This window comes from Pituophis catenifer, unplaced genomic scaffold (assembly GCF_029215685.1).
Source record: "Pituophis catenifer annectens isolate HBS135680 unplaced genomic scaffold, rPitCat1.0.hap2 SCAF_1, whole genome shotgun sequence".
Taxonomy (NCBI): Eukaryota; Metazoa; Chordata; class Lepidosauria; order Squamata; family Colubridae; genus Pituophis; species Pituophis catenifer.
Genome location: NW_027256881.1, coordinates 167,192,190 through 167,217,030, shown reverse-complemented (window position 1 = coordinate 167,217,030; position 24,841 = coordinate 167,192,190). Strand labels below are relative to the sequence as shown.

The following is a 24,841-nucleotide window of genomic DNA, read 5'->3' as shown; positions in this document are numbered from 1 at the left end:
ACACCACTTGTGTTTCTAATTCTTTAACTTTCTTCCCTAGCTGTTTGTAATCTCTTGTTATTGTTTTCAGATTCATTGTTGTGTCATTGGTTCCCAATTATAGGAGAAAAAAGTGGTAGTAATCCATGGTGTTGATAATTTTAATAAAGTGCTCAGTTACATCTTTAATTTTTACTCCAGGGAGACAATATACCTCCCTAGATTGACTGCCTGTTCTGCAGACTATAGTTTCTGTTCTCCTCAGAATTGAATCTCCTATCACCAATATTCACCTTTTTTTCCTTAGTGAAACCTGGAATATTTTTCTTCCTGTTGCAGAAATGGTGGGTTATATACCAACAATTCCCACAAAATGTAGTTCAAGCCATCAACCACATCATCACTGAAACCAAAACAGCATCTTGCTAACAAATGTGTGGTTTTGTATTTACCCAAAGCTACCTCACCTTTAGCAATGTCAGTCCTCCCAGGTAAACCAGACAGGAAATATGATTAGATGACTAATTCTATGTTATTGCAAGGCTACACTAATAGAATCTCCCAAGTGTATCTTGAAGGCACAAATTTCCTGCCACCACTTTTAACTGCCTGAATAATTATGGTGTGTCCTTTCCAAATTTCTTCCTCTGACCATTGATCCATTGGGGGCACCTCCTTTTCTTGTCTGTTTGTTTCAAGACATTATATCTTTCCCTTATCCCCCAAGGTCATTACAAGCAATAACATGTGTATGCAAATCAGTGGCATAGCCACTAGCAAATGAATATTGACTCAACAGGCCCAAATCCTCATGGCCCATTTTTTTCTCTTATCACATGAACCTTTATGAATCTCTCATCAAATTCCACCATGATGGTGGGATGGTTCCATCCCACCATCAATTTCATCCTTGATCTATCTATAGAAGTTCATTTCCTTGATGTCATCATAAAAGTACATAATAGGTACATTAAATATGGAATCTACAGAGGCTATAATATATCCAAATGTATTAGAAATGGGTAAAACGGTCAGATACAATGAATTATTAGATGGGGGAGGGAACCTTAAAACAAGGGAAGAATTGATGGAACAAGGTATTTCTATAGACTGGTGGCCATATAACCAAATTAAATCCAGATATAAAAAAGATAAGGAGGAATTTGGCATTGAAATGAGCATAAATGGATTTGACAAGATATGGATGGGTACGGACGACAAAATTCTAGCTAAATTATATAATTACTTATTGGAGTACGATATGGCAGAGGAAGTAGTTAAAGAACCGATGTTAGCATGGGCCAAAAATATCGGACAGAATATAAATCTGAACGAATGGGATTCAATATGGAATAATAATCTTAAAATGACAAAGGCGACGGCTTATAAGAAAAACCAATACAAGCTGTTTTATAGATGGCATAAGGCCCCAGCTAGGATAGCGAAGATCTACCCCAATTCGAGCCCTAAATGTTGGAAATGTGACCATCAGCAGGGTACTTTTTATCATTGCTGGTGGACATGTAATCAGGCACAAAAATTCTGGAGGATGATATGGATGTGGATTAGAGAAATAATAAAAGAAAATTTTGATTTCGACCCAAAAGCTTTTCTCCTGGGAATTTTGAAAACTGAATATGCAAAAAAGAAAAAAGTATTTAATTATACATATTCTGACAGCCGCTAGAATTTCCTTTGCCCAGTATTGGAAAGAAAAACAAATACCACCTCAAGAACATGTTATTGGAAAAATATTGGAGTGCGCCGAAATGAACAAATTGACTTCAGAAATTAATGACAGAGAAGATTCAGAATTTTATAGCGTGTGGGACATGTGGTACGAATGGATGGGGAAAAGAAATAAAGAAGGTAATAGAGATTAAATATTAACTAATTAACAAAATCTATATGAATAGTATTATATTTAGTCTTAGAGAGTTGAGCACTATTATCTTTAAGTGTTTTGAAATTAAATTTAGCTTCAAGAAACATTATCAACTAAAAGACAAGTAATAATGCATGTAGATGTATATATGTATATAATTGCACCAATGAACCGAAAATGTACCGATTGTATCACTATATGTTATAATAAAAATCAAATTAAAAAAAAAAGTTCATTTCCTTGATGTACATTAAAAGTACATAATAGGTACATTAAATATGGAATCTACAGATTGTCATGCATACCTAATGTTTCCAGTTTTCAACCAGAATACAACACCAAATCTATCATCTAGACTAGAGCTAGGTTCAATGCTAAATCACTTTTATTTTTTGATAGAGCTGTTAAAGAATACCCAATAAAATAAATTTATCAACAGATAAATCAATACAGTAGAACCAAATCAATTCTCAGGAAGAATATATTAAAAGACAGACCACAGAAACTGTTGTGTATGTATCTATTTTGTGCGGGAAATTCAAATGCATAGTGAATCCTGATTGGTTCTGGGTTGCCTCCGGAAAGTATATAAAGAGGACTGTTGCCTGTGAGTTTTTGCTGAAGTCTCACCCTGAATTAAAGAGCTGTTGTTACTAGCCTGCTTGTGCCTCTCGTTATTCCCGCGCTACAACATTGGCGACGAAGGTGGGATAGAGGTCACAAGAGGCAAACCAAAAAGAGTTTGGAGTTTCAGCCTGGGTGACTAGCGAACTCGGAGACATGGCATGTCTGCCTACGTTCCGCCAAAACCCTTCGACCCGACCCGAGAGAAGTGGGGATCGTATCTGACCAGGTTCGAGTGCTCCCTGGAAGCGAGCGAAATGCAAGGGCTCTCCGTGAACAGAAAAAGGGCTCTGTTCTTAAGCCACTGCAGGCCAGACGTATTTGAGGACGGGCCGAAAACAGCCCCTGTCCACCGAGAGGAGGTGCAAACCAGCACAGAGGAAGAGTCGGACGAGGACGTCTTCCATACAGAAAAGAAATCAAGCGAACAAAGCCGCCGCCACCAGAACTGCCTTAGCTGTGGCGGGGATCACGAGAGACAGTCGTGTAAATACAGAGAAGCCATTTGCAGACGTTGCGATAGAAAAGGCCACCTAGCACGAGTTTGCAGAGCTCAACTTCCGCGTAGTCGAAAGCCACGTGACTACCGCGACCAACCAGAACTGGCTCGTTCAAAACAGCCAATCAAAGATGACGGCGCGAGAAAACGGCGCGAACCTTAAAAGCGGGAGACCTACAGCACGAGAATCGGCCAAGCCAGCACAACCGACGATGAGAAAGTCTACATGAAAGTAGAAATCGATGGCAAATCGTGCGAAATGGAGATCGACACCGGGTCTACGTTATCGATCATGTCCTGGTCAACACTCAAGGCACTCCCGCCCAAGCTTCAGAAGAACCAGCTGTCCTGGCAGAAAATCCGTTTACTCGACTATCAGGGAAACCAAGTTCCCGTTGAAGGCGTGGGCACGTTCCGGGTCACCTACGGCGAGTTCCAGAAAGAGCTGCCTCTGACCGTCGTTAGCAAGCCCCTACCAAGTCTACTGGGCATGAAATGGTTCCGGGCCCTCGGCATGGGCTTCACGGGCGTTCACAACATCAGCGGATCATCACTGAAAGAAACCCTGCTCCACGAGTTTCGGGACGTTTTCGAAGAGACTCTAGGCAAGTACATGGGGACCCCTATATTGTTCAATTTAGACCCCAACGTAGCGCCAATTAGACTGAAAGCAAGGCGAGTTCCCTTTGCTTTAAAGCCCAAAATTGATGCGGAGTTCGACAAGCTCATTAAGCAAGGGGTGCTAGTTCCCGTGGATCACGCTAAGTGGGAAACCCCAATAGTTACGCCAGTCAAATCGGATGGCTCAATTAGAATTTGAGTTGCAGCAGAGCGCCTATCCGGTTCCAATAGTCCACCATCTACTACACTCCCTGGGCCCTGGCAAGCTATTCGCGAAGCTAGACCTTGCACAGGCATACCAGCAACTGCCAGTAGATGATGCTATGGCAGAAGCACAGACAATAGTAACTCACAGAGGTGCCTTTAAATGCACCAGGCTTCAGTTTGGGGTCAGCATCGCCCAAGGACTTTTTCAGAGTACTATGGAGCGCCTTCTACAAGGCCTCCCAGGTGTCATCCCATCTTTCGACGACGTTTTGATTAGTGGCCAAGACGAAGTTCAGTTGGGCCAAAGGGTTAGACAAGTCCTAATCAGATTCAGAGAAGCGGGACTTAAACTCAAACGAAATAAATGCAGAATAGCAGTGCCATCAGTGGAGTTCTTAGGCTACAGAATCGATGGCACAGGTATTCACCCCACAGAGAGCAAAATGAGGGCCATCCAAGGCGCACCCGCCCCCAAGTCAAAATCTGAGCTGCAGGCATTCCTGGGCCTTCTCAATTTCTATACGATGTTTTTGAAACACAAAGCCACTGTTGCGGAGCCTCTGCACAAGCTCCTTGGAAAAAACGTTCCGTGGGTTTGGGGCAAGTAAGAAGCGACCACTTTCAACGCGGTCAAGAGACTTTTGTCCGAGGACAGTTTCCTCATTCAGTACAATTCTGAACTACCTCTTGTGTTGGTCTGTGATGCTTCCCCCTTTGGCGTAGGCACGGTTTTAGGCCATAGACTGCCGAATGGGTTAGAGGCGCCCATCGCCTATTACTCTCGCACTCTGTCTAGTGCTGAAAGGAACTATAGCCAGCTAGATAGGGAGGCACTAGCGGCTGTAGCGGGGGTCAAAAAATTTCACGAGTATTTGTTTGGCCACACCTTTGAACTCATTACAGACCACCAGCCTCTTTTGGGACTTTTGGCTGGAGATAAACCAACCCCGGCGGCTCTCTCCCCCCGGATGACCAGATGGTCCATTTTCTTGGCCGCATATTCGTACAGACTACTCCACCGGCTGGGCAAAACCTTAGGAAATGATGATGCCCTCAGCTGATGTCCCTTGCACGAACTATTGGAGAACCCGACCCCAGAAGCCCCGGTTTTATTGCTTGACATTGTTTCCCTGGGCCCCATTTCTTTGAACGAGGTGGCGAGGGCTTCTGCCAGAGACTCTGTTTTGCGCACAGTAATGGGCTGGGTGACGAGGGGTTGGCCTACCAAGGTGGACGGTGGTGATTTCCAATTGTATTTTAACAAAAAAAATGAACCGTCAATGTTGGGGGGTTACTTGTTGTGGGGTGACAGGGTGGTCATTCCTTCGCGATTACGGCACAGGGTTCTAGAGATGCTGCACGAGGGACACCCTGGGGTTGTTCGCATGAAAGGCCTAGCTCATAGCTATGTTTGGTGGCCACACCTCGACCAAGATGTCACTGAGTGGGTGGGGAAGTGTAGGACCTGCCAGGAGTCCCGCCCAGATCCTTCCATAGCACCCGTTCAGGAATGAGAAAAACCAAAGGGACCGTGGGGGAGGATTCACATAGATTTCGCTGGCCCGTTCCATGGCCAGAACTTACTAATTATTGTAGATGCATACTCTAAGTGGCTCGAAATTGCCTTAATGTCATCGACCACTTCTGAGGCCGTAATCAAAGTACTCAGAAAGCTATTCGCAACACACGGGTTGCCGGACACCCTGGTATCCGACAATGGGCCCCAATTCATGGCGACTCAATTCGAAGGCTACTTAGCCGAATTAGGCATAAGACATGCACTATCCGCTCCTTTTCATCCGGCTTCTAATGGCCTTGCTGAACGTTTTGTAAGAACGGCCAAAGTAGCCCTCTCCTGACTCGATGCAGGGGACTGGCAGGCTAGAATAGATGAGTTCTTAGCGGTACAGCATGCCACCCCGTGCCCCACTTCGGGCCACAGCCTGGCCGAACTTTTAATAGGCCGAAAGCTACGATGCGTTCTAGACAGACTGCATCCTAATTACTCCTCCGATGGCTTCAAGGGGGAAGGGGGAGGACTAAGACACTTCGAAGTAGGATCACTAGTTTTTGCTAGAAGCTACACCAATGGGCCCTTATGGGTAGAAGGAACCATCATAGGAATTACCGGTCCAAAGTCATACACAGTTGATATCAGGCATGGTAAAATCTGGAGGAGACATATAGATCAATTGCGTAAACGTTTACCAAACGAAAACTCCTGTCCTAACTATCCAAGTCTCCCCGACACAGCTACCTCAAGCCCGAGTAAGCCGGAATACTTATCTGGCAACCCTAAGTTCCAGCACTGCCCCAGCGAGCCGACACTCCCAGCCAGAGATAGCCACACCTCCGGAGAAATCCAGGAGGTTCCATTGACAGAGCCGGGAGAGACGGGAGGTCCCTCCGACCGGCTCGACGCCTCACCAACAACTGAACTGCGCAGGTGAACCAGGATTAAGACACGTCCTGGTCACCTGCATGATTTTGTATGTAAATATGTAAATAGATAGAATAAGTGCCTTCTGGGAAGGGAGGGGTGTTGTGTATGTATATATTTTGTGCGGGAAATTCAAATGCATAGTGAATCCTGATTGGTTCTGGGTTGCCTCCGGAAAGTATATAAAGAGGACTGTTGCCTGTGAGTTTTTGCTGAAGTCTCACCCTGAATTAAAGAGCTGTTGTTACTAGCCTGCTTGTGCCTCTCGTTATTCCCGCGCTACAACAGAAATAGAACAAAACACACCACTGATTTCCACCTACAGTAAATAAGCTACTCAAATTACAAGCTACTCAAATTATGAATAAACTACAACTTACACCGGCCAATGATATCACACTTTCTCAGGCGCACAGACTGCTACCCAACCTTAAGCAGATTCTCAAAAACAGCAAGAAATAATAGGACAATAATGCCAACATGGGAATCAGACCCTGCAACAAATCTAGATGTGTACTTGCACAAAAAGTTATGTCTTTTAATAAAATTTGTTAGTTGGAAAAAATTCTATCATAAAGAGATGGGGGGAAAAATTGGCAGCAAGAATCATATGCTCAAAAAAGGAAAGAGTCTCCCACAATGGAAGAATGGATTGAAAAGATAATGGAATTGGCAGACTTGGCAAAGTTAACTGCAGTAATTGGGGAAAAGTATGTAAATAGTTTTTTGTTTCCACTTGGAAACTGCTTCTGTATTTTCTGCTCAAAAGGGGAAAAATGAAACTATGATTTTGGGTTTTTATGATTAAATCATAGTTGTAGAAATGGCTAGATTTACAATTTTAGATAAGTAAAATGTTGATATTATAACTGCATCATGTATTTTACTGCACCGAAAGAAGTTGGAAGTCATTGCTTTTTGATGCCTTTTTTTTCTTTTCTCACTTTAGCAACTCTTTCCTTTTCCTTCCTCTTTTCCTCTTCCTCTTTTTTTTTACTTCTTTATTTCTTTAGTCTTTACTTCTAAAGGAAAAATGCTACCAAATCTGATTTTTACCTAACTCAACTTCATCTTACAATCTTACAGAAACAAGCACCTTTTTATTCCTGATTAAAGTCACACATCTTCATAGTTCCATTTTCTTTAATTGCATCTATAGTGGCTTTATTACACAGTGTTCATTCCACTTTTCAATATTTTTCAGAAATCACAACAGATCTAGAATGTAGCAATGGTGGCCTATATTATATCTTTCTCTGATTCAATTCAAAATGCTGGCAATAATTTTAGAATTGTTCAAGGCTAGGTCTATGTAATAGGGCAAATCCATTTGTATCATTTAACACCCACTACTATGGATCTTGTATTAGTTGATTAATTTAGGTCCAAGTACAATTCTTTGGTTGCTAATTTATAAAGTTCAATATGGCAGAACCAAGTAAAATATGCTTGATTAGAATGTATAGTGTGTGTTTATTAAGAGTCTTCTCATATTGGTAAATCCAATGAGAGGGATGCAAAGGCAGGCACTTATGGGGATGCTCCCCTTATACAGGACATATATACCAAAGGGCAAAAATAACCACTTCCTTAATGGCATTCTGGAGGCTTATAAAAACATGGTTATTCCAAAAGGATTTCAGAAATCATACTTACCAGCATGATTTTCATCTCGTGATGGCTTTAACTACAGTGTTTAAGCATTTTTCTCTAGTTTTATTAGTTTAATTCTAGCTAGAACTGTGAGTTCTCATTTACAAACAAAGCATAAAACCTGGATAAGTTTATGAACTAGGAAACTATGGAAAATGTGGAAAATCACAGTCTCAAACTACATATGGAGTCTATGACTTAATGATATAGACAGCATTTCAAAAAATTTATTGGAAACAGTGTGAAAATCAAGATGCAATGGGGAGAAAGCAATTAGATATGAACATCAAACAACTTTTTTGAACTTGAATAATCATCCTGCAAATAAAACATGTTTGATTTCTAAGTACTCCCTACTTGTCTCACTTCATCACAAAGCAGGATGAAAACCAGCACATAGAGAATCAGTTCCAGCATGGTAGGCTCTTTTTGGAAATCCATCAGCAGGACATAGGCAAACAGAAGGAGAAAGGCAATGTAGAACATGACAGTCCAAGAAAAGACCACAAATGGTGAAGTGAAGAACCATGCATAGTAAAAGACCATCTTTTTGCTCCTTTCTATTGGCTTCTTCCTGAATAAAGGAAGCAAATAGTGTATAATAAATTAATTATTCCAAAAAGAATTAAGTTGGAGAGACTGTTTTGAAAAACATCTTTTAATTTAACATTAAACGTAATATTATAAAATTATTCTGAATTGATTTTTCAACCAGAATGCCAATTGCTAAAACAGATACATGATACAGCTTAGTTTCAAATTACTTGATTATTTAGGCAATGGTTTATAAAGCTAGAGTTTCAAAGGTGAATTCTCTACACCAAATTTATATAAATATTAATTATTATGAAAACCAGTGGGGATGAGGAATGGAGAGACTCGGGTTCTAGTCTTCTCTCAACAACAGAAGCTCACTGGATGACTTAAAATCACAGAATCATAGTCTATGAAATCAGTTAGAACAATAAACCAGGAGTGGCTTGCCTTCAGAAGTTGTGGGTGCTCCATCACTGAAGGCTTTTAAAAAGAGACTGGAAGACATTTGTCTGAAGTGGTATAGGGTCTCCTGCTTGAGCAGGGGACAGTGGTCCCCAACAATGGCCAGGCCTGGCTGGGGGTGGGGTGGGGTGAGTGGCAGGCACACATGTGTAAACAGCTCCATTTGTGTGAGTAGTGTGCACGTGCTTGCTCTCTAATCACGCAAATGGAGCAGGAACAGAGGGTGCTTACTGAGGCTTTGTAAAGTGGTACTAGAAATTCACATGATTTTGATTCTACTTCTCTCTTAATGCAGCCTAGGATTGCATTGGCTATTTTGACAGCTGCTGGACACTGTAGGCTTATATTTAAGTGTTTGTCCACTAGGACTCCAAGATCCCTCTCACAATTACTGGCATTAAGTTTCAACCTAGTCTATACCTATACAATTGGGTTTTTTGCGTAGATGTAAAACCTTTCTTTTATCTACATTGAATTTCATTTTGTTAGATAAGGCCCAGTCTGTCAAGATCTTTTTGGGTCTTGAGTTTATCTTCTGGGATTATGACTACCGTATTTTCCGGCATATAAGACGACTGGGCGTATAAGATGACCCCCGAAGTTTCCTGTTAAAATATAGGGTTTGGGCTATACTCGCCATATAAGACTACCCCTCTTCCAACGCACACCAAATAAAAATTAAAAAAACATCAACTGGCTCACCCACAATGTAAAAGCAGCTGTGCTAGACCCAAAATGGCCCCTGAAACAAGCAGGAACCTCACGCAGCCACAAAAAGCCCAAAAAAACCCAACTTTCACACTTTACACACACACACAAAACACAACACAACACAACACAACACAACTGGCTCATCCACAATGTAAAAGCAGCTGTGCTAGACCCAAAATGGCTCCTGCAACAAGCAGGAACCTCACACAGCCACAAAAAGCCCAAAAAACCAACTTTCATACTTTACACACACAAAATTCCACATACAGCTTTGTGAGATTTTGTGTGTTTGTGTAGTTAGAGTGAAACACTACAGAAACACACTAAATCTCAGAAAGCTGCACAAATATTATTTTATTTTATTTTATTTTTATTTTTATATGAAAGCTAAATTTAAAACTTCCTAAACTTTAAATGGCTAGGTCTAAAAAAGAACAACTAAAAAATACCCCAATTAACTATTTTTTTTTAAAGATCCCAAAGGGGAAAAAAATTTACCCAATAGAACAGGGGTCTCCAACCTTGGCAACTTTAAGACTTGTAGACTTCAACTCCCAGAATTCCTCAGCCAACTTTGTTTTGCTGAGGAATTCCGGGAGTTGAAGTCCACAACTCCCTGCCTGCTTGATTGCAGGTAGGGAGTTGCTTGCTGATGGAATGGATTCAGGCAAGCGAAGCAAGGCAAGCAGCTAAGGCAGTGGTTCTCAACCTTCCTAATGCCGCAACCCTTTAATACAGTTCCTCATGTTGTGGTGACCCCCAACGATAAAGTTATTCCTAAAACCATCAAAAATATGTGTTTTCCGATGGTCTTAGGCCAGGGGTCCCCAATCTTTTGGACCTCAGGGACCACCAACTTCATAATTTTAAATTTCGCGGACCACTAATACGAATCCAGTGCGCCGCTTGCTGAAGCACTTGGACTCTCAGTACGGGATGGGGTCCTTCAGGCACTCTCCCTCCTCTCTGTCTCTCTCTCTGTCTCCCACTCTTTCTCTCTCATTCTTTCTTTCTCTCTCTCTCATTTTCGCTTTCTCTCTCTCTCTCTCTCTCCCTCTTTCTTTCTCTCCCACGCTTTCTAATTCTCTCTTTCTCTCTCCCCCCTCTCTCCCCCCTCTCTCATTCTCTTTCCCTCTCCCCCTCTCTTTCTCATTCTTTCTTTCCCCCACTCTTTCTCTTTCTCTCCCCCTCTCTCTCATTCTCTTTCTCCCCCTCTTTCTCATTCTCTCTTTCTCTTTCTCCCCACTCTCTCTCTCATTCTGATTCTCTCATTCTGATTCTCTTTCATTTTGTCTCTCTCTCTCTCATTCTCTCTCTGATTCTTTGATTCTCTTTGATTCTGTCTCTTTCTCTGTCTCTCATTCTCTCTCTCTCTCTCTCTCTCTGATTCTCTCTGTCTCTTTCTATCATTCTCTTTCATTCTGTCTTTCTCTCTCTTTCATTCTTTGTCTCTTTCTCTCTCTGTCTCATTCTGATTCTCTCTTTCTTATTCTCTCTCTCATTCTTTGTCTCTTTCTCTCTCTGTCTTATTCTGATTCTCTCTCTTTCTCTCTCATTCTCTCTCTCTCTCATCTCATGGGCCAGCCAGTGTCTTGGGGCTGAGAGGAAATCAAGCATCTCCCTGAGAGACTGAGGGCCGGAAGAAGTGTGGGAGCGAAGCACTACTTGAACTTGTGCAGCATGAGCATTCGCCTTAGTATATTTGCGCCAGCCGATGGCCAAGGCAGCCCTTATCTCTCTGCTGAAAGTGCAGCATCAGGATTCTGCCTTGGTATATTTGCAGCAGCCTTCATTTCCTGCTGCTTGGGACTCAGAGCGGTAAATGGTGACTGGTCCGGGGAGCAGCTGGATTTTGCTCTCCATTGCGGATGCCAGATCGGCCCCCTGCAAGTTCTCGTCTCTCGAGGAGCCCAACCAAAGTTTCCCACACCACTTCAGGGAGCGCTCCTCGAGAGACGAGAGCTTGCAGGGGGCTGATCTGGCATTCGCAATGGAGAGCAAAATCTGACTGCTCCCCAGACCAGTCACCATTTGCTGCTCTGAATCCCAAGCATCAGGAGATGAGGGCTGCCTTGTGCTGCAAATATACCAAGGTGGAATCCTGATGCAGCTTTTACAGCGGAGAGAAGAAGCCGGATTTTGCTCTCCATTGCAGACACCAGATCACCCCCCTGCAAGCTCTCCTCTCAAGGAGCCCAACCAAAGTTTCCAGCCCCGCTTCAGGGAGCGCTCCTCGAGAGACGAGAGCTTGCAGGGGGACGATCTGGCATCCGGATTAGAGAGCAAAATCCAGCTGCTCTCCAGATCAGACGCCATTTACCACTCTGAGTCCCAGGCAGCAGGAGAGGAGGGCTGCCTTGCACCACTGGCTGGCACAAATATACCAAGGCGGAATGCTGTTGCCGTACAAATGAAAGTAGTGCTTCACTCCTACAGCTTCCAGCCATCGCAAACACCGCTTCTTCCCACTTCTGCCGCCCCCTCCCCCACCGCCACAACAGCACCATTCATTCCAGATGGCGAGGGCTGCGCTCGTTTTTCTGTATTGCACCACCTGCAAAAATGCAAAAATACAAAAATTTCTCCGCGGACCACCAAAGGACCACCGGTTGGTGACCACTGTCTTAGGCGACCCCTGTGAAAGGGTTGTTTGACCCCCAACCATTGAGCTAAGGTAAGCAAGCTGGAGGGGGAAAAGTTTTTCCCTTCTCCATGGCTCTGGTGATCCCAGCTGAGTTGCCTGATTAGCAGATCGTCAGAGCTTGGATCGCCAGAGCCATTTAAGGCTTGTCAGAGCCTTTCGGGCTGGTCTGCCTGGTTACAGGAGAACGACACCGGGCATATAAAATGACCCCCGACTTTTGAGAAGATTTTCATGTGTTAAAAAGTCATCTTATACGCTGGAAAATACGGTATTCCTGCCAAGTTAGTGTCATCTGCAAATTTTACGAGTTCCCCTTCAATCCCTCGTCTAGATCATTTATGAAGCATGTGAATTTTGATCACATGATCAAGGGGATGCTGCAAAGGTCATAAGTGTAAAAATGGTTATAAATCAGATTTTTCAGTGCCATGGTTACATTCACTCATATATGGACAATATACTTCATAATAAAAGGCTTTTTTTTTTTTACCTGAAGGAAATGAAGCCACATCCTATTAAAGGGAAAAGGAAAAGGCACAGAATGATCTTCCAATTTTTGGTGTCTCTGGAAATTTCCCCATACCATTGTTTGGAAAGAAAATTCTGAAAGATAGAATTATGAAATCATTTGGGCTTTAGATGCCTGATCTAGTCAAATGCCCTAATTCTTCAATAGTAGTACAGTGGTATGTATATTATGCTCTGAATAGTTTCTGTAGAATTCTACTATTGAAATTAAGCAGACTTAACAGCCAAATATATTGCTTATATTTGCACATTTTGAATTATAAATTGCAAGAATAGTGAAGGGGAAAAGATTGATCTTATATTGGGAACTTTTGCCCTGGCATAAACAATAGACATGACCCTGAATAGGATCAAGGAGCAGTAAGACAAACCTCATTCACCAATGCCAGATGGAGAAATACAGTGACTACAACTTAATTTTTTAAACACCAGTTGATTTATATACATTTTAACTAATATAGCTTATATACAATTTAGCTTATATACAATTAAACCTTCACAGATTTGCACATAAAATTATTCTCAACATTTTTTTCATTTAGAAAATGCATATATGTGCAATTGAAAGCATTGTGTTACAAGCAATACTTTTTTCAAGGCAATTTCAGGGGACAATTTCTAGAACGGAGACTCATTGATTCAAATGAACTAGAGTTTGTTGAGGGAGATCAAATGGGCCTTTTTTTTCTTTTGTTTGTTTGAGTAACTTGGAAAAGAAAACTATTCTCATGATTTGGAGAGAATGTATCTCCTCTCTGAGGATAAGAAGAACTACACGCACAACAAGTTTTTTAAAAATGTATTTAAATAAAAAATGTACATAATATAAATCCCACCATTTTTTGTAGCACAATGATACTAGTTATTTCTGTCTTTTTCATGTGTGTTCTGATCCTTTCAGGTTCTTTTGCAATGCACTCTCCTGGTCTTTTGATTTTTTAACTGATTTGTAGAAGAATTCATATCAAATAAACAATTGATAATAGCTCAAAATGTTGAGTTAGGAAATGAGCAACACAACATGCCATTTTCAGCCAAAGTAAGACATACTCCCCCACACATGCTGCAAGTGCATTTATAATCAGCGCAGATTCTGATTGATCCATTTGACTTTACTGGCGTGACTATTGGGGTTTCCCACTTAGCGTGATCTACGGGAACTAGCACCCCTTGTTTGATTAATTTGTCAAGTTCTGCGTCTATTTTTGGTTTTAGGGCAAATGGTACTTATCTTGCCTTTAACCTAATTTGGGCTACATTAGGGTCTAAATTAAAAGAGATAGTGGTCCCCACATACTTGCCTAGCGTCTCTTCAAAAACGTCCTGGAATTCATGTAGGAGGCTTTCTTTAAGAGATGGTCTGCTGATGCTGTGGACGCCCGTGAAGCCCATGCCAAGGGCTCGAAACCACACTAGGCCCAGGAGACTTGGCAGCGGCTAGCTGACGATGGTCAGGGGAAGTTCTTTCTGGAACTCACAGTAGGTGACCCGGAACATGCCCACGCCTTCCACAGGAACTCGGTTTCCTTGGTAGTCGAGGAGGCGAACTCGTTGCCGTTACAGCTGGTTTTTCTGGAACTTCAGTAGAAGCGATTTAAGCGTAGCCCAGGACATGATTGACAGGGTAGACCCAGTGTCGATTTCCATGTCGCATGGTCTCCCTTCATTTTCTACTCTCGTGTAGACCTTTTCCTCTGCAGACGTGCTGGCTTGGCCAATTCTCGTGCTGTAGGTCTCTCGCTTTTGATTCTTGCGCCGTTTTCTCGTGCCACCATCTCTGGTTGGCTGGTTTGAATGTGTCGGTTCTGGTTGGTCGTGATAGTCACGTGACTTGTTAATTTGAGGAAATTGAGCTCTACAGACTCTAGCCAGATGGCCCTTCTTTTCACAGCGCCTGCAAATGGCGTCTCGGTATTTGCAGGACTGTCTCTCGTGATTTCCACCGCAACTCGAGCAGTTCTCGCAGCGGCGACTCTGCTCACTCTTCTTTTTGTCCGTGTGGAAGACGTCCTCGTCTGACTCTTCCTCTGTACTGGTTTGCGCCTCCTCTCTATGGACAGGGGCTAACTTCGGGCTGTCTTTGCTCGGCTGTGGCCGTTGTAGCGCTTCAGAAGCCTTAGTGGACGCTTCATGTGCTCTGGCTTCGTCGAGCGCGCCGGCTAATGTCAAATCTGGCTTCGCTAGTAGGCGCCTCTGTAGTCGGGTGTCTCTCACTCCACAAATCAACTGTTCGAGGAGTGCGTCGTCTAGATCCTGGTAGTCGCAATGCGTTGTGGCTTTTCGAAGGGCAGCCACATATGCGCTGACCAGTTCTCCTTCTCTTTGTACTCGTTGCCGGTGTTCATAGCGTTGTACAAACTTTGAAGGGACGGGAGCGTAGTGGGCTCTCAGGTTTGCTTGTAGAACTGTCTGGACTGGGGTTGGCTCGCAGAGGGACTCGGCCATCTCGAAAACGTCTGTGTCAGACTTTGATGCTATCTCAAAATAAATGAATTTCCAAACTGCCAATCTTTAAGGAAATCTTCTCTTTATTCGAGTACAGCAACCGGATCATGACTCGATGCGGACAAGACTGACCTTTTGCCCCCCAATCCCTCCCTTTCTGATCCCCAATTCTCTGCTTCTCATTGGCTATCTTCCAAGTCACTCTCCTGACTTCTTGTCTCATCATTTCACAGGAATGTTCCCCCCTCTTCATTTCCACAGAGACTGAGCTTCAAAGGGATTTAGCAGGCAAAAGTTCAGAGCTTATCTCCCTTTTCTATGTCAGCGCTGAGACGCTGACAGTCTGGCCTGCAATGGCTCAAGAAAAGGGCTCTTTTTCGATTCGCAGAGAGCCCTTGCATTTCACTTGCTTCCAGGGAACACTTGAACCTGGTCAGATACGGCCCCCACTTCTCTAGGGTCGGGTCGAAGGGTTTTGGCGGAATGTAGGCAGACATCGCAGTATGTCTCCTTAGTCCGCTCGTCACCCTGCCTGAAACTCAGAGCTCTTTTGATTTGCTTCTTGTGGCCTCAATCCCACCTTCGTCACCAATGTTGTAGCGCGAGAATAATAATAATAATAATAATAATAATAATAATAATAATAATAATAATAATAATAATAATAATAATGCAGACTGTGGAAGAAGAAAAATGCAGCTTGAATGATTACATCCAGAAAAGTGAAGAACCAATGATTAAGGAAGTAAATAAAGGAGGCCTTTTAAAGACAACTAAAACAAAAGCAGAATATAAGAAAGAAGTAATTGAGCAGCGAGCTGAAAATTGGAAACACAAAGCTCTGCATGGCCAATACTTGAAAAGTATTGAAGGCAAAGCTGACCAGAAACTAACTTGGAACTGGTTAAGATCAGGAGTACTGAAAAAAGAAACTGAAAGCTTTATTTTGGCAGCTCAAGAACAAGCCCTAGCCACAAACTGTATGAAGGCAAAAATTCAACATGTTACCACCAACAGCAAATGCCACCTCTGCAATGAGAAAGATGAGACAGTCGACCACCTGATCAGTGGGTGCAGCAAAATTTCACAAACTGACTACCTACAACGCCATGACCGTGTTGCTAAAATCATTCACTGGAAATTGTGCCAGAAGTTTGGATTTGAGTACAGCAAAAACCACTGGGAACATCAGGTTGAGAAAGTTTTAGAGAATGAGAAACTCAAAATCTTGTGGGACTTTAGGATTCAGACTGACAGGCACTTGGTCCACAACACACCTGACATAACAATAGTTGAAAAGAAAAAAGTATGGTTCATTGACATTGCAATACCTGGTGATGCACGAATTGAAGATAAGCAGCAAGAAAAAATCACAAAGTACCGGGACTTACAAATTGAAGTTGAGCGACTGTGGAAAAAAAAATTGTGTGTTGTCCCGATTGTAATTGGAGCCCTCGGAGCAATACCCAAAGGGCTACCCCGCTATTTAGAAATTCTAAATTTGCCGGACTTGAACATTTTGACTCTACAAAAAACCACCTTACTCGGAACAGCTTACATCCTCCGACGATACCTTAACAGTTCCTAGGTCCTTGGTTAGGACTCGAGCTGCTGAGCTATTAACCAGCCTCAAAGGCTGTGAATCTCACTAAGGATTAACCAATAAATAATAATAATAATAATAATAATAATAATAATAATAATAATAATAATAATAATAATAATAATAATAATTTTATTTCTATACCGCCCTTCTCCCGAAGGACTCAGGGCGGTGTACAGCCTATTTAAAAACACAAGACAAAACAGCAGTTAAAAATTAAAATGATTAAATAGATTTGGCTCAATTTAAAACCCCAGAAATTTAAAACACCCCAATTTAAAATTATTATATTGATAGGCCAGCCTGGCGGAACAACAGGGTCTTCAGTGCACAGCGAAACACCCAGAGGTCAGAGATCTTACGTATTTCCGGGGGCAGTTCATTCCACAGGGCTGGGGCTCCCACAGAGAAGGCCCTCCCCCTGGGTGTCGCCAGCCGACATAACTTGGCCGATGGCACCCTGAGGAGACCCTCTCTGTGGGAGCGGACTAGCCGGTGGGAGGCTATTGGTGGTAGAAGACGGTCTCGAAGGTACCCGGGTCCTATGCCATGGAGCGCTTTAAAGGTGGTAACCAACACCTTGAATCGCACCCGGAAGACCACTGGGAGCCAGTGCAGCTCGCGCAGGAGGGGTGTCACCACCCGCACGGCCGCATTCTGGACCAGTTGGAGCCTCCGAATGCTCTTCAAGGGGAGCCCCATGTAGAGAGCATTACAATAGTCCAACCGGGAGGTAACAAGGGCGTGAGTGACCGTGCGCAGGGCGTCCCGGTCCAGAAAGGGCTACAACTGGCAAATCAGGCGAACCTGATAAAAGGCCCCCCTGGCCACAGCCGTCATGTGCTCTTCTAAAGACAGCCGTGCGTCCAGGAGGACACCCAGATTGTGAGCCGTCTCTGTGGGGGGCAAAGATTCACCCCCAATAGTCAGCAATGGCACCTGCTGACTATATCGGGGTGCACTCGGTCTTGGAGGGATTGAGTCTGAGCCTGTTCCTCCCCATCCAGACCCGCACGGCCTCCAGGCAGCTAGACATCACATCAAGGGCATCGTTGGGGTGGTCTGGGGTGGAGATGTACAGCTGAGTATCATCAGCATACAGATGACACTTCACCCCAAAACCACGGATGATCTCGCCCAGCGGCTTCACATAAATGTTGAACAGGAGGGGTGAGAGGACCGACCCTTGCGGCACTCCCCAAGCGAGACGCCTCGAGGTCGACCTCTACCCCCCTGCCAACAGAAACTGTGAGCGGTCGGAGAGGAAGGAGGAGAACCACCGCAAAACGGTGCCCCCTATTCCTAACCCCCTCAACCGCTGCAGCATGATACCATGGTCGATGGTATCAAAAGCCACTGAGAGGTCTAATAGGACTAGGACAAAGGAGCAACCCCTGTCCCGAGCCCTCCAGAGATCATCCACCAACGCGACCAATGCCATTTCTGTGCTGTACCCCTGCCTGAAGCCCGACTGGTACGGGTCTAGATAGATAGCTTCATCCAGGTGCTGGGGAAGTTGTCGTGCCACCACGCTCTCAACAACCTTCGCCACAAAACGAAGGTTGGAGACTGGATGATAGTTGGCTAATTCAGCCGGGTCCAGGGAAGGCTTCTTGAGGAGGCACCTCACTACCGCCTCTTTCAAGGCGGCAGGAAAGGCACCCTCACTCAGAGAAGCACTTATAATTCCCTGGAGCCAGCCTCGTGTAATCTCCCGGGAGGCCAGTACCAACCAGGAGGGACACGGGTCCAATAAACACGTGGCGGCACTAATCTTACCCAGAACCCTGTCCACATCCTCGGGAGTCATAGGATCAAACTCCTCCCAGATAACATTCTCAAGACCTGCCCTCGTCTCCTCCTGTGGACTCATCCAATCGGAGTTCAAGCCATCCCAAATCCAAGCGACTTTATCATGCAGGAATTGCACAAAATCCTCAGCACGACCCTGCAAGGGATCTTCCCGCACTCCCCCCCCAAAGAAGGGAGTGGAGCACCCTGAACAGGGCAGCTGGGCGGTTCTCTGCAGATGCGATAAGAGCGGAAAAATGGTTAGATTTTGCCGCTTTTATCGCCACTAGGTAGGTCTTGATATAAGACCTCACCTGTGTCTGGTCGGAATCGGATTGACTAATCCTCCAAATGCTCTCTAGGCGTCTTTTCCGACGCTTCATCTCTCTCAGCTCCTCAGAGAACCAAGGAGCCAATTGAGATCGGCATTGGGTCAGAGGCACAAAGGCACAACGCGGTCCAAAGCTCCAGCGGCCGCCCTTTCCCAGGCGGCCACCAGCTCTTCAGTCGAGTCATGTGTTAGAGTCTCAGGAAATGGCCCAAGCTCCGTCAGGAACCTTTCGGGGTCCATCAGGCGCCTGGGATGGAACCATCTGGTCGGTTCCGTCTCCCTGCGGCGGGGGAAGGCGGTAGGAAAGTCTAAGTGGAGGAGCGAATGATCTGTCCATGACAAGGGTTTGATATCTAGGTCCCCTCTACCAAGATCATTCAACCACTGACCAGAGATAAAAATCAAGTCCAGAGTGTGTCCCCCTATGTGAGTGGGGCCTTGAACTAACTGGGTCAGGTCCATGGCCGTCATGGAAGCCATGAACTCCCGAGCCACCTCTGACGCCTCACCCGCAGATGGAAGGTTGAAATCCCCCATGACAATAAGTCTGGGGGTATCAACCGCCACCCCCGGCAATGACATCGAGTAGCTCAGGCGGGGTTGCTGTCATGTGGCAGGGAGCCAGGTACGTAGTCAGCAAACCCATCTGCACCCCACGGCCCCACTTCACAAAGGGACTCACATCCGGCTATCTGAGGAACAGTGGTCTCCCTCGGACAAAGACTTTCCCTAATAATCACCGCCACTCCCCCACCCCTCCCTTGGGCCCTTGGCTGATGAAATGCACGGAAACCTGGTGGGCACATCTCGACGAGGGGGACCCCCCCCTCTTGGCCCAACCAGGTCTCCGTAATACCTGAATAACAGAATAATGAGAGGCACAAGCAAGCTAGTGACAACAGCTCTTTAATTCAGGGTGAGACTTCAGCAAAGAAACACAGGCAACAGCCCTTCTTATATACAGTTCTGAAAAACGCGTTAATCAATCACAAGCATTGCTGCATTTGAATTTCCTGCACAAAATAGATACATACATAACAGACAGAGTAGTAGCAGACTGGGGATTGGGGACCCCTAAACTGTAGGGGTCTAAACTGAAGAAGAAATTTCTGATTCTCTCCTAAGAGATAGATGGTAATTAATCAAGAACTAGAATGGTTAGTAATTCAAATATGATAAAAACATAAAAAACAAAAGTTAAATTAGGTGCACAAGAACATACACTGAAGTTATTTGCATATGAAATCATACTAATAATTAATCAGTCTTCAACACAGTTGAAGTGTTGATAGAACATATAAAACAGTTTGGTTCTATATCAGACTATCAAATCAATAAAGAGAAAACTCAGATGCTGACGTGGAAGTTGAGGATGAAAAACAAATATCACTACCCAGACTCTCTCAGAAAGTGAGATAGCTGGTCTCTAACTTTGATAAATACATAAATAAATAAATTTGTATACCACTAGCAAGGTTTAAAATCACTGCTAAAAAGGTCAAATATTTATAGGGTTGCCAGGTCTGCTTCCAAAAAATAGTGGACAAGCGGGGGGGGGGTTAAGTAGTAAAAAAATAAAAAAATTTACAATTAAATTATATATTTTCTTACAAACATTTTAACACGTATTAAAATAATCACTTCAAAACTTTACTTAAAATTCAAAACATCAAATATATTATAATAATATGTAAAATATTAAATTACATTTTACTTTGCTGTTGTGTGTATTTTTTATTTGACTGCGCAGCTTTGATCAATTCTTTGTGTTTAAGGAATAATTCTTTAATTTCAGTACAACGTTGAGAAATATTAAAAAATATACAAAGTTCACTTCGAACTGATACAAGCAGTCAGTTATGTTTGTCAGTCCACAAATTTCCCATGACGCTGAAAATTCGTTCAACGTTTGCATTTGATACCGGAATTGATGCACAATACTGGAACAGTTTCAGTAAACTTGGAGCTGGCTCTTTCTTGAAAAAGTATGTCCACTTATCAAGGGATGAATCGCCCTGCAGATAAACATAAACTTCTTCTAAGGCAGAAATTTCATTGAAGAGAGTGTGGCTCTTTGATACACGTTGATGGCTTCTTTCTTGAACTTTTGCACGGCATTCTCAGGTAAATGTTTTTTACGTAAGGCAAATAAAACTTTCATTCCAAAAAACTGCTCATCATATTTTTTTTGCAAAGAATCACGCAGCTTACACATGATAATGTGAAGATCACATGCAAGAATTTTCTTGCTTCCCAGCTTCAGTAGGGTGTCTTGCATTATTGACATGAAGAAGTGCGTGAAATATAAATACAATTCTGAAATTGTTGGTTCATCGTCCTTTGCGAGTTCATTTTCTTGATCCGAAATAAGGTTCCAGATAACCTTATGGCACTCATCAGATCCAAGAGAAATAAAATACGATTTTAGAGGTATCCAGTTTAAAAGAAGTCCTTCGACCGCTTTAAACAAACTTAACCAACGTGTTGGAACATGGCACAAAACTTCATGGAATTCTGACCCACAAAACTCAAAAAATGATTTCAACGCTTCTCGTTTCTTCGCAGAATTCGAAAATTCGGCAAAAACCTTCATTACTACATTTTTGATATCAAAAGATAACTGCTTTAATGCATTTTTTCGCTGTTGTGTAAAATGTGATTATTGCAATGAGTATTCGATCTTTGTCTCATTCTAACTTATGAAAAAAAAGACAAAACGCGATTCTCCTATCCTTATTCTCTTAGACTGTACAGCTTTAGATTACGTACCATTTCATCATAAAGCTTTTGAATAAAAAAATGTCCACTATTTTGTGAAAAAAAAAATAGTGAACATAATGTGAAAAAAGTGGACTGTCCGCTCAAATAGTGGACACCTGGCAACCCTAAATATTTAGCAATAGCAATAGCACTTAGACTTATATTTGGGTATGTTTAAAATGAAAAACAACAACAAAGATCTATTCCTGAATAATTATTTATGAACTTGGAAATGTATAACAGATGTTTCTAGATGGAGGAAACTAAACTTGTCTTGATTAGGAAGAGTTATGACTGCCTCAATTAGTCCCTGCAATTTTCTTGACAAGGTTTTCAAAAGTGGTTTGCCATTGCCTCCTTCAAAGATCTGAAAGAAAGTGCCTGACCTACAGTTACCTAGCTGACTTCATGACTAAGATAGAACTAGGGCTTACAATCTCCTTGTGTCTACCCTGATGACTTAACCAATACACTAAACTGGCTAAGGCATCAGAATAGAAACCAGGAGACAGTGAGTTCTAGGCACATAGCCAGCTGGATATCCTTAGGACAGTCTTTCAGCCCTAGGAAGTAGGCAATGGCAAACCAGCTCCAAAATCTTGCCAAGGAAACTGCAGGGAGTAGTTCAAGCAGTTGCCAGTAGTCAAAATTTGAAAGCATTGAAAAAAGAAACAAAAAAGAGAGGAAGAATTACAATAGTAAAAAATCATATTCTATCAAGACTAAATTTTGTATTTTAAATCACTGAGTATGATCGCTCAGTGGTTAACAAAGCTGAGCTTGTCAGCTGGAAAGTTAATAAACTAGATTCACGATCCTGAGCTCCTGCCACCTTAGCAGTTTGAACACATGCAAATGCAAGTAGATAAATACATACCACTTCAGTGGGAAGGTAACAGTGTTCCATGCACCTCAGAGTATAATCATGACACTGAAGTGTCTTCAAACAACACTGACTCCCTCAGCTAAGAAACAGAGATGAGTTGGACATGACTAGACAGGGGAAACCTTTACCTTTATTCAGTTTTTTTTCTTGAGAATAAAATTATTTTATTTGTTTGTTTGTTTACCGTATTTTTTAGACTATAAGATGCACTTCCCCCCCAAAGTGTCTGTGCATCTTATACAGCATCTCATACAGCGAATATTACATCAGCTGGGGGTTTGCCATACCCTGCTTCAACTGCTTGAAGCAGGGAGGTGGGAGTAGAGCCTTGGTAGTACAGTGGTCTAAGGCACCCTGTTATTAAGCTGGTTATTAAGACCAGATGCCTGGAAACGACTTCCGGTTGGCACCGCAGGCTCCGTGGAGGGTCATTTATGACCGCCAGCCCTGTGTCTCCATAAAAGCCTCTTTGACAGCGCAAATTGGATGTCTAGCGGCTGAAAAAACTCTCCTTCGGGAAAAGAAGGAGAGGAGAGCCGGTGGGCAAGAGTAGAGCCCCCCGAAAGTCCTCTGGATCATTCCCAGAGGCTTGGAGGGTGAGAGCTCCTCAGTCAGCCTGCCAAGAAGCTCCGGAGCCAGGATGACTCTGCAAAAGCAGGGCAAGAAGCCGCAATCCGATCCTGCTTTTAAAAGTGAGTTTGATTGATCTCAAGCGCAGGCAGAGCGGAAAACAGGAGAACAAGCCTTAAAAGTACAGACCTTAACTCCGAAGTTACTTTGTTCCAATTTGAATCTTGAGCTGGAGGCGGAAGATGGCGTCTTTCACTTTGAAAGTGAAAGCCAAAAACGAAAGTGCTTGAGAACTTTGCACTGGGAGAGTGGATTAGCTGCCTATTAACTGCTGGGAACTGAGAGTGTGGAGGGAAGAGGAAAAAAAAACTACTTTGTCTGGCAAAATTTAACATTACTTGTTGAAGGGAAATTTAAGAAAATTGAGGAAGACATAAGCTCGATCAAGGGAGCAGTTGCAAAGGAGCACGATAAAATAAGAGATGATATTGTTTTTGCTGTATCAGGACTCTCAAATCTTGTTATTCAGCTTGATGGGAAAGTTGAAGAAATTAATGAAGCCAACTTAAATTTGGAAAGCAAAATGGGTGATGTCATGACTAGAACAGAGAAAGTGGATGATGAATTGGTAATGTTACAATACAGATCTATGGAGTTTGCTCTGAGATTGAGAGGCCTGAAGGAAAATAGTAAAGAAAATTTAAAAGACATTTGTGCTGATGCTATTGCAGAGATAATTAAAGGAAGACCAGAAGATGTGGCAATCCAAATTGATAAAATTTACAGGGTTAATTCCTGGTTGGCAAAACAAAGACAGCTGCCAAGAGATGTGGTGATCTACTTTACAACTAGGAGGATCAGAAATGAAATTCTACAAGCTTCTTACAAGAATAAAGTTCAGGTGGCTGGGCAGGAGGTGGTGGTTCTGAAAGAGATTCCTCCAAAGATGTTGAGAAGCAGGAAAGACTTTGGCTTTCTGGTAAATGAGTTGAGAAATCAACAAGTGGCATACAGATGGGACGTTCCAGCTGGTCTAATACCGGAGAAAGATACCGGTTAAACACAGTTTGGAAGGCAAAAGATTTTTATGCAAATGTTTTACAGGCTGGATACCCACCCTCACCGGGGGGGGGGGGGGAAGAAGAAAATGGAGATGTTACAACAAGAAAAAGATGGAAAACAGATACAAACCTACGCTGAAGCTGCAGCTGGAGGAATTATTATGGAAGAAGATTTGGATTTGGGGGGCTTACCCCCAACTTTGGAACCACCTAAGAAGGGAGAGCCAAAAGCACAACGACTGACCCGATCAACTTATAAATTGCAACAACAACAATCAAAAGGGCAACAATCCCAAGATTTATCTCAAGAAGTCCAAAAAACAGAAGCAGTGGGGGGAGCTAGGCTGAAGAGTGAGGTGGAAGAGGAGCTTCAGCTGATGCTCATACGGCTTCGAAAGGCTAAAGATGGCAACTAAATTCCTATCTTGGAATGTTAATGACCTAAACTCACCACAAAAAAGAAAGAAAGAATTTCGCTACTTGAATGGAAATCTGATGGAATGGCAGAAAGGGGTTAATACTTTTATTTGGGCTGGGAAGAAACCAAGAGTGAAACTGAAAATTTTACAGGATATACGTGAGAGAGGAGGTCTTAAAATGCCTA

The 24,841-nt window shown here is 43.2% G+C and overlaps 1 protein-coding gene across 1 annotated transcript in view; it reads right to left on the bottom strand.

The window, feature by feature from the left end:
* Window positions 1-24,841, bottom strand: part of TRPM8 (transient receptor potential cation channel subfamily M member 8) — a 380,221-nt gene that overhangs the window by 83,568 nt on the left and 271,812 nt on the right. The window contains exons 15-16 of the mRNA XM_070933161.1: window positions 12,753-12,865; window positions 8,266-8,482 (exon numbers count right to left, since the gene is read on the bottom strand). Coding sequence (XP_070789262.1) covers window positions 8,266-8,482; window positions 12,753-12,865 — 330 coding nt within the window. The remainder of the gene's footprint in view (window positions 1-8,265; window positions 8,483-12,752; window positions 12,866-24,841) is intronic.